Source organism: Papaver somniferum, chromosome 8 (genome assembly GCF_003573695.1).
Source record: "Papaver somniferum cultivar HN1 chromosome 8, ASM357369v1, whole genome shotgun sequence".
Classification (NCBI taxonomy): domain Eukaryota; kingdom Viridiplantae; phylum Streptophyta; class Magnoliopsida; order Ranunculales; family Papaveraceae; genus Papaver; species Papaver somniferum.
The window spans coordinates 21555149-21564596 of record NC_039365.1 but is presented as its reverse complement, the minus strand read 5'-3'; the positions used below and the strand labels follow the sequence as shown (position 1 = coordinate 21564596).

The 9448-nt window shown below is 37.8% G+C and overlaps 2 protein-coding genes across 2 annotated transcripts; both read right to left on the bottom strand.

Moving 5' to 3' along the window:
- Positions 1–410: 410 nt before the first annotated feature.
- LOC113304788 (low-temperature-induced 65 kDa protein-like) lies at positions 411–2919 on the bottom strand. The gene is made up of 5 exons (XM_026553932.1): positions 2689–2919; positions 2383–2589; positions 1933–2289; positions 815–1852; positions 411–720 (listed from the first exon to the last, which is right to left on the bottom strand). Exons 1-5 carry the CDS (start codon positions 2768–2770, stop codon positions 635–637), a joined length of 1770 nt encoding a protein of 589 aa, XP_026409717.1. The 5' UTR covers positions 2771–2919; the 3' UTR covers positions 411–634.
- Positions 2920–3574: 655 nt separating this feature from the next.
- LOC113304482 (myosin-10-like) lies at positions 3575–8840 on the bottom strand. Its single transcript, XM_026553609.1, has 9 exons — positions 8257–8840; positions 7796–7996; positions 7576–7698; positions 7382–7419; positions 7242–7281; positions 4557–7169; positions 4348–4467; positions 4132–4193; positions 3575–4001 (listed from the first exon to the last, which is right to left on the bottom strand). The coding sequence occupies exons 1-9, from the start codon at positions 8332–8334 to the stop codon at positions 3761–3763; spliced, it is 3516 nt and encodes a 1171-aa protein (XP_026409394.1). The 5' UTR covers positions 8335–8840; the 3' UTR covers positions 3575–3760.
- Between the last annotated feature and the right edge of the window lie 608 nt (positions 8841–9448).

Sequence of the window (9448 nt, the reverse complement as noted above, 5' to 3'; positions counted from 1 at the left end):
TTGAAATGTGTTTTGTTTTTCTGGTTGATTTATTGAGATGGTTGTTTCGTTTATCTTTGAAATGTGTTTTTCGGGTTGATTTATTGAGATGGTTGATTTATTTGAAGAAATGTGTTTTTCTGGTTGATTTATTGAGATGGTTGATTTATTTGAAATGTGTTTTTCTGGTTGATTTATTGAGATGGTTGATTTATTTCTTATATTATTTTTTTATGTTTTTCGTTTATCTTTGAAATGTGTTTTTTCTCGCTGATGTATGAATTTTTATATTATTTTAATGAAATCAAAAAAAAAAAAAAAAAAAAAAAAAAAAAAAAAAATCCCAGTGCCACTGGAATCTTGCAAAAATGGTTACAACTTGCAACCTCAAATTTAACAGTAGCTTAAACGAACTTTGATTATGCTGAAACAAAAAATCACAAGGGCATTCACATAGATTTCTACAAGTACAACGAAACAAACAGCATAAACATAAACATCATCTCTAACTAGCTTGCATTTTTTTTTTTTTTTATGTTCTTTCTTACATGATTACAAAGTAGATTTTCAAAGGAAAAAGAAAACTCAAACAATAGGATACTTCACTATCCTATCTTGACTTGCTTGATCATCACCGCATGATAAAACTAGATTCTTAATGGACAACCCCTGTACCACCAGTTCCATGGCTTTCTTTCTTCCTTTCTCCCATACCACCACCAGATGATCTCTGTTCATCAGCTGCAAAAGCAAAATTAACGAAAAATAAGATTAGTACTTGGTACATGAAACAAGGTCATAAGAACATTGCTTTCGAAACAAGGACAGGACATACCATAAATTTGATCACCAGTACCCTTTCCAAACCAAGAACTAACCACTCCTTTAACCCTATCCACCATTCCCTTCCCACTAGGACTCCCAATCCCTCCACCACTGGCCACACTGCTCCCATCATTTCCATAACCCTGATCACCACCATCCTTTTGATACTCATGCTCACCAGTTCCTAGACTTCTAGCTACTTGTGGTGAGTCAGTAACTCTATCCATATTCTCGGCAACTGTTGGTGGAAATTCATCTTTTTTCTTGTGCATAACTCCTGATATCACTTCAGATAATGCTTTATCTTCTTCTCCTGGACTCAACTTCTGTACTAAATAATCCTTCATTGATACCCCTTTGTCTTGTTCCGTCACAAAGCCTACTCCCCCAGTACCAGTACCAGCATCCGCTCCGGTACCAGTTCTAGCACTTGTGTTAGATCCAGTGCCTTGAATTTTTGATGCAACTGCGCTTCCAGCCCCAGCAACTTTCTCATAAACAGGTGTTACAACTGCACTTCCAACTCCCGCAACTGTACCATAAACAGGTGCCAACTTTTCAGACACAGTTGAAGAGACTTTCCGTCCATAATCCCCCACTGCTGCAGTCGTGGACTTGGTTTGATCACTACCAGTGTGTGTGCCTTCAGTGTGAGTCAAATGAGTGTCCTGTGTGGCAATGTCGCTATTGTCACTTCCACCGCACCCAAGTTTTGAAGCAACAGCATTTTTAGCAGTAGCTGCGGTCCCCGTAATAGTCGATGCAGCAGAACCAACAACATTTTTAGCAGAAGCTGCTGTGCCAGTAAGAGCTGAAGCTGCAGAACCAGCAATAGCAGATGCTGCACCAGTGATTTTTTCAGTGTAACTAGGATTTCTGTTCAATTCTGTATCCACACTCATGTCATCTACTTTAGTCTCAGTCGAATCAGGAGAGAATTGGTCATGACTTCCTGTTCCAGTGAATGCAGGCTTTTCTCCTGGTTCATTAGTGAACTCCATTTTCCCAAATGACCGTATCATCGGTTCCACATCTGCCTCCTTTGCTCCTATTAGTCCATTGACAATTATCAATACATCATAAAAATAAAATGCGCTAAACCGAAATGTTAAAACTGCAAATTTGTACCTCCGCCTGTAGGATCAGTAACCTTAGACTGGTAATTTCCAGATGTATCAGAACCGAACGGTGCATTTGGATCCGTCTCCAACGGTGTGTGCATACCCAAACCAGTCTTGGATTCTCCTGTCCTCGACATTCCCAAATTGTTCCTACTTTGTCCTGTATTTGCCTTATCATGAAGGTCCAGATTGCTTGGTCCGGTATTTGACTTCATGCCGAAATCTGTTCGCTTTGGTCCAGGAACTCCCTGCTCGCTAAAATTGATCCCAGCTGGTCCTGTCTTCCCCTTATCTACCACATTCAGATGGGTTGGTCCAGAATTCAGATTTTCGTTTCCCATCATAACCGCAGATGATTCATATACTGCAATACAAGGTATATCGGTCAATTGACCGGAATGAAACAAAAGTGCGATTAAATAAACGTGTCGAAAACACAAACGAGTGCAACACTTACTCGGTGCTCCATGAACTTCTGGGTCTTGTTCAAGTTCATCATCAGAGTCATCTTCTTCATCTAAATCTTGATCATCATGCTCATGCTCGTGCTCATGACCACCATGTATCTTAGAACCAATAGTATCTTTAATCTTTTTAGCTTTAGCTTTAACTTTCTTGATAACTGATTTCTTCTCATGATGTTCATCTTGTTCATGATGACCACCTTTACCAACAACAACAAACATAAATAAATAAAAAACATACATACCAAAATGAATCGAGAGATGATTAGAAAACCAAAATATGTGTGTATTGCAAGTACCTGCAGAATGTAGTCCTCCTCCTATTCCTTGGTCTTGTTCATAAGTAGTATGGCTGTGTGGATTAACCATTTGAGTATTCATTGTTCAACCACAAAATATATGACAGAATGTAACAACACAAACTTGAAATTGTATCGGCAGAATTTTTCTTCCAAGAGTTTCAATTCAAAGATGAGTAAGATAGCTGTCTGTAGATATATGAAAATGGAATGTATGGGTTTATAAAGGTGCAGAACGATGGCAATTGGGGTTTATTGATGAGGCTAAGAGGTTTCATTAACTACAATATTTGAATATTATCCAACACGTATACAAAGTAGTACTATACGTGTCAGTTGCTTAACAGTGTATGGTACACATGGCATGCAACGTGTAGCAGAAATGAGTTTTCTTCATTTAATATAATTTCAGAGGTGTGATATTTGTTGCAGCAGTTTGAAATGCTGCAGCTTGAAAGACAAACATGGGGGAAAAGTTTGTATGTGTAAACGTGGTGTGATGCAGTTGGGACAAGTCTTTTTTGGTTTATCTACAGTCATCTTTATCTTATCTCTAGGTGACTTCCTCATTGGTAAGTGATCCATCTGGATTTAGGTTGTTTTAACCATTGCACTGTAAGATGTTTGAATTGGTACACAATAATAACTGACCCAAAATCTACTGTTAAAATTTACCACATGACAAAATGGAGAACAAGAATTTCACTTCCTTTCCCATTCATTTGGCAGTGCAGGAGAGCAAGTTGTTTCAATTGGCAATCCATTTATCTTTTGACAGTGAAGAAGAAAAGAAAAGAAAGAATATATTAATGAAAGTTATGTTACAATTTTGTTGCTTCTGTTTTCTGTGGAACTGCAAGACCTGAATGTAAACCCCTGAAACAAATTGAACTAAAAATCCTAGAAAACTGCTTTTCTTATTATGCTTCCTTCCCAAAACTATAAACAAGAGTACAAGTACATAAAACAATGAATACAATTACTGATATACATAACTACACTCTTTCCAGACGAAAGCTATCGATAATTTGAACACCAAACCTGAATCAACTACTTGGAAGATCAATCTGCTTCAGACTCTTGATGATTTTGCATTAAGGTTACGAACTCTCATTACGAGTCTTTGTCTTTCACCTTCTACTTCTGCAAACTTTAGACTTATTTCTGAATATCTTTCTTGCATGTCTTTTAGCTCACTTTCCATGGATATATTTCTTGTCTTTAGGTATTCCATTTCACTTGACATTTTATCAAGGTTAGCTTGACAGCCGTTTGCGGAGGAACAGACTGTCTGTTCTGTATCTTCATTTTGCCTGTGAATATAAGAAGCACAATGGGAATAAGTTTCCAGTAGAGAATCTAACATGACGGAGAATTGAACTTGCAAGTCATGTAAATGATATTCATTTTGGTTGAGTTTTTGAGCGAGCAAAAACAACATACCTTTTGACCGCTTCAATTGCATTGCCGTTCGAAGTGGTCATGTTGTCACCATCTTTCACTTCCTGAATCCCCAAGACAAGAAACATGTCAGGTGTTGCACATTATATAAATGTTCCGGAGCTCTTACATGGAGAATATTGGAACTTATACCATCAACAATAATTCTTAAATGTCTAAGCTAAATACATATATAACCTAATTTACAAAACTACTTACCGTATAAGTCTGACTGAGCTCTTCTTCCAGTTCTTCAATATTGTTGCGTAGACTCTTTTCTTTCGCCAAGAACGCATTGGTTGATTCTCTCAGTGCAGTTTCCTTCTCCTGCATCTGTATCTGTTAAGTCCACAAAAGATCACTTCACGCATGAACAATGAATGGTGATTTCAACCTACAACAAAATAACGATGGAGCTGAGAAATTACCTTAAGCAATTTGATTTCGTCCACCAAAACGTCTTCCTTCTGTAGCAGATCTCTCCTTAGATCAGATACCTGTTGTTTCAGGTTTTCTTTCTCTGTCTCGCTCTCAAGCAAAGAATGCTTCAACTCATTCAACTGAGTTCTAAGGGTTTCCACTTCTGATTGTAGAATGCAGACCTTTGTCTCATTTTCGTTCTTTAAGGACCTCACAGTATTCAATTCCTCCAGTGAAATTTCTGCTTCTTTCCTTACTGAAGCAATTCTTCTCTCGATTTCTTCTTTCTCCACATTTCCAGTTTGAACCAATTTGTGCTTCTGTTCTTCCAGTTCAGTGACTTCATTTTTCTCAGCTTCAAGTCTCTCAATCTCTTTTTTAAGTGTTAGAACCTCTTTCAAGAATGTTTGTCGAATTTCTTCCTCCTGCTCTTGTTGGTTTTCAAGCTTCTTCGATTTATCTTCAAGTTCCAATAACAGCTTTTCTACTTGTATATGTTTAAAACTTATCTGGTGTGAAAGATCTTTCAGTTTTTCATTATATTGATCTTTAACCAACCCAACATCTTCATTGGATTTTTCGAGCAGTTCTTCAAGACGAATTTTCTCTAGACGTATTTCATTAGCTTCTTCGACTGCCTTCAGTGCCAGCTTCTCATTTGCATCAAAGGTAGATGCCATTTGCAGTGAGAGTCTTTTAAATTCCTCCTGTAGCCTCTCAGCGGTGTTTGCATTGGCCCGTCGTGTCTTCCTTAGAGCGTCCTCTGCTTGGATTGCTCTTTTCTCTTGCTCAACCTTTCCACGCGTTAATTCATCTAGATCAGCAATGAATCCTTGTGCCTGCTTCTCAAGCTCTTCTTCCAAAGTCTTGACCTGCGTCTCCAGTTCATTAGTGGTATCTAAAGAGACCAGGAACTCTTTTTCATAATTCCTGACTTCTCTCTTCAAGCTATCAACTTGGGTTTCAAGTTTACCTTTGGTACCCAAAGACGCTGAGAACTCTTCTTCTCGATTCTTCAGTTCATTCTCCAAGTTCCTAACCTTGGTTTCAAGTTCATTAATAGTAGCCAAAGATAAAGCGTATTCTTCTTCTTGATTTTTCAATTGTTTCTCCAAGCGCTTAACTTGAGCATCATGCTCATTTATAGTTCCCGAAGATGCGGAGAATTCTTCTTCTTGGATACTCAGTTGTTTCTCCAGGCGCTTAACCTGAACATCAAGTTCGTGTATGGTTCCGGAAGATGCTGCTATTTCTTCTTCTTGGGTACTCAGTTGTGTCTCCAAATGCATAACCTGATCTTCAAGTTCATTTCTGGTTTCGGTAGATGCTGAGAATTCTTCTTCTTGATTCCTCAGCTGTTCCTCCAAGGTCTGAACCTGGCTTCCAAGCTCATTTATGGTTTCGGTAGATGCTGAGAATTCTTCTTCTTGCTTCCTCAGCTGTTCCTCCAATATCTTAACCTGGCATTCAAGTTCATTGATGGTATCCAAAGAGGCTAAGAATTCTCTTTCTTGATTCTTCACTTCTTTCTCTAAGTTTTCAACTTGGGTTTCAAGTTCGTATTGTGTCTTTAAGTGATCTTGCAGCTGGTTAGATTCTACCTTGAAAGAAAGATCATGGTTTTCCTGTTTCAAAATCTCATAATCAAGGGCAAGTTGTTCCATCTGCATCTCTAGCTCATCTCTGTCTCTTCGATAAACATCTATTTCACTGTAGAGCTCTACAATCTTTCTCTCTAACATATAAGCATCCTTGCCATGACCACGTTCTTTAAGTATGACCTCCATAGCTTGTTGATCTTCATCCTCACTCGTTTCAGTGCTGGGGACTGTGTCTTGCTTCTCATTTGTTGCAGACTTTTTGGATACATGAGAATCTTCTTTATCTTTCTTCTCTAGCATTTCATCAAGGTCTTGCACGGCAAGCATTAGCTCAGCGTTGGATTCTTGTGTCTTTTGTAACTGTAACCGCAGATTGGCATTCAAGTCTTTTTCATGATTCAGTTCTTGTCTCAGTTCGCTAAGTAGAGCTGTTGAACCTTGATCATTTTCAAACTTGCTTGCAACTTTTGTCCCATTAACATTCTTCTGTGAACATCTGAGTTGTTCACATTCTTTCTTCAGTGAATCCCTCTCCTCTTTTACAGTAACAACTTCTCTCGAAAGATCTTGTCCCTTCTTGCTCTCCTTCACAACTTGCTTTCTTAGCGTCTGCAATTCGAGCTCGTATACTTCTGCTTGCCTTGCCAAAACAGCAAAATCAGTTTTGAGCTTTTCAACTGAAAGCTCAGAAGAAACTTGTGTCAACCTTTCTTTCGTTAAATTTTCTTCCGAACTAATAGTTGAGTCATCCGTGCTTTCTTCCGGAACAGAACCGACCGACCAGTCTGTGCTTGATCTCTTATGAGGCATAGTGTTACGGCTCAAAGAAGACAGAAAACTAGTAGGATCTTGATGGGTATTGTTATTCATCAAAGTCTTCAATCCAAGTTCTCGAGGAGTATTTCGTTCAGAGCTGCTCTCGGAACCTGATGTTGATGTAGCTTCAAAACCTCTAGATACCACAAGGTTGCCATTGGGTTCGACATTCTCAACTGCTGCAGTTGTTTTAATAGACCCATCCTGTCAAACAACCAATATTAGTACCAGAACATGAATGAATCACCTTCATAGTGGGAAATGAGGATATCTTACTTGGGATTTCGCCATAAACTCTCCATTTTCTTCAACCTCTCTGTAAAGTCGTCAAAACAACAAACTTAAAATTCCAAACCAACAGAAAACACAATGTAGAGACTCAAACAAGCAAAAAAAAATCCATCACTCATATGCACCTTTTCTCGGCATCTCCATGCATTCGATAGATAACGACCTGTTCCAACAATCAACAGACACAATTCACAATGTCAACAACCCAATTGGTCTAGAGTTATCGAAATTGGTCAAAAGTGCAGTATAATGCAACATAGCACATACCACAAACCGAGATCTAACAGCAAAGAATTGACTTCCAATTAGATGTACTTACATGCAGAAGCGGACCAGAATTGGGAACCTTAAGAGGAAGTGAAATAGAAGTAGCTTTGACTGCCTCGGCATATTCCGAGAAATCAACAGTGACTTCACCTAGAATGGCAGATTTCGACGATCCCTGCAAGCAGCCACAAGAATTAGAACGCCGACACAACCAAATCCACCAAACTTCAATAACAATGCCAAAGAACCATCAGAATTCATTGATTTCTTACACTTGAAACAATGACTTTATAAATCTTTTCACTGAATTTCCCAGTCTTTGACTCTTGAGTGAACTTCACTGCTTCATAAATCGGATTATCCCACCGACACGTTCCGTCACGCACTGAGCATTTCTCTGATCTCACAGTGGGTTTTCCAACATCCACAGGGATTAGAGACACCATTAGAGTATCCCATCCTGCTTGAGGCACCTAAAAGAATAAAAAATAAAATGTAAGAACACAACAGTTAAGTGCAAAGATCTTACCTATAAACTTCAACAGATCTCAAATTGCTCAACTACATTACCAAAAATTTCCAACTTCCATTGAAATTCAGCAAAATCATGACAACCCCATTTCAGATTTGATAACAGAAGTTATAAATTTTGATCATTTTCTATCAAAATTTGACTTGCATTACAGTAAAACAAAACAAAAGAAGAAGAAATTACAGTAACAATGGCGTATACCTGAGTAGCTTGAAACTGTAATCTAAAAACAATTTTAGTCTTGTTCTTGTCACTTTTCCATCTAGCTGATTTAAACATTTTTGCTTCTCACTTCTTTAATTAACAAACCCAAAATCCAATAAGATCTCATTCATCACAAATCCAATGTGGGTTAAATCCAAATTTGTCCAAAACATGTTCTAACTTGTTATAATCAAGACTCAATCTAAATACAAAGAATGAGATTGAAGAAAGAAAGAACAAAGAAAAACTATCTTGTTTTTCTTTTTCTTCTTGAACCCAAATGAGAGATCATGAGTGAGGATCAAACAGGTAGAAGACTAAAAACAATAGATTGAGAGAGAGAGAGAGAGAGAGAGAGAGAGAGAGAGAGAGAGAGAGAGGGGCTTGTTTTTGGAAGAAGGTATAGAAATAGAAGAATCTGTAAGTGGAGACAGAGGGGGGGAGCAAGTAGATCTGATGAGTTGGGTGTTTGTGACAGTTTTTTATTTTTGTGTTTTGGATTTTGATGGAGGAGAGGTTGGATTAAAAATTGGAGAAATTTAATAAAAGCTGTGAGTGAGAAACTTCTCTGTTAATATTTAAAGCACTCGTACAGTAATAATTAAGAAGATGAAGAAGAAGATCAAAAGTAAAACTTTTTATATTAATTCTTTCATGTTTGGTTGTCAAGGGTAACAATTCCAACTTTTTGGGGAGTTTTTTTTCTCCAAAGATACCCGTTACTATAAAGTTCTACTAATGGTAGAATTTTTTGTCATATTGATCCGTGTATAACCAATGGAGTCAGGATTGAAAATGGAATAGGCCAAAAACGGAGGGAGTATTTAGCTTTGTGACTATTGATGCAGATTTTAGGTAGGATTTTACGAAAACATGCATATATATAAGTTTTGGGAACTAGTATTCGGTTGACAAGTGAGAAAAATTGTCCTCAATTACCCATACCTGATTGTACCGATGCATATACCAATATTTTCTTTTCAGAATCCATAATAATATCAAAACTGTTATCGGAAGTTCTAAAATTTCACGGGATGTTAGCAAACTCCATATAATTGAAAAGTGACTGCTAAATGATGGGTAACCTCCGGTGGAATTTGATTATCACCTTGCATTGGCATTGTAAAAAGCCTTCTTGACGGATGAAAGTGAATCATATGCGGATCAAAAAGTGTGGCACCGCTGTCAA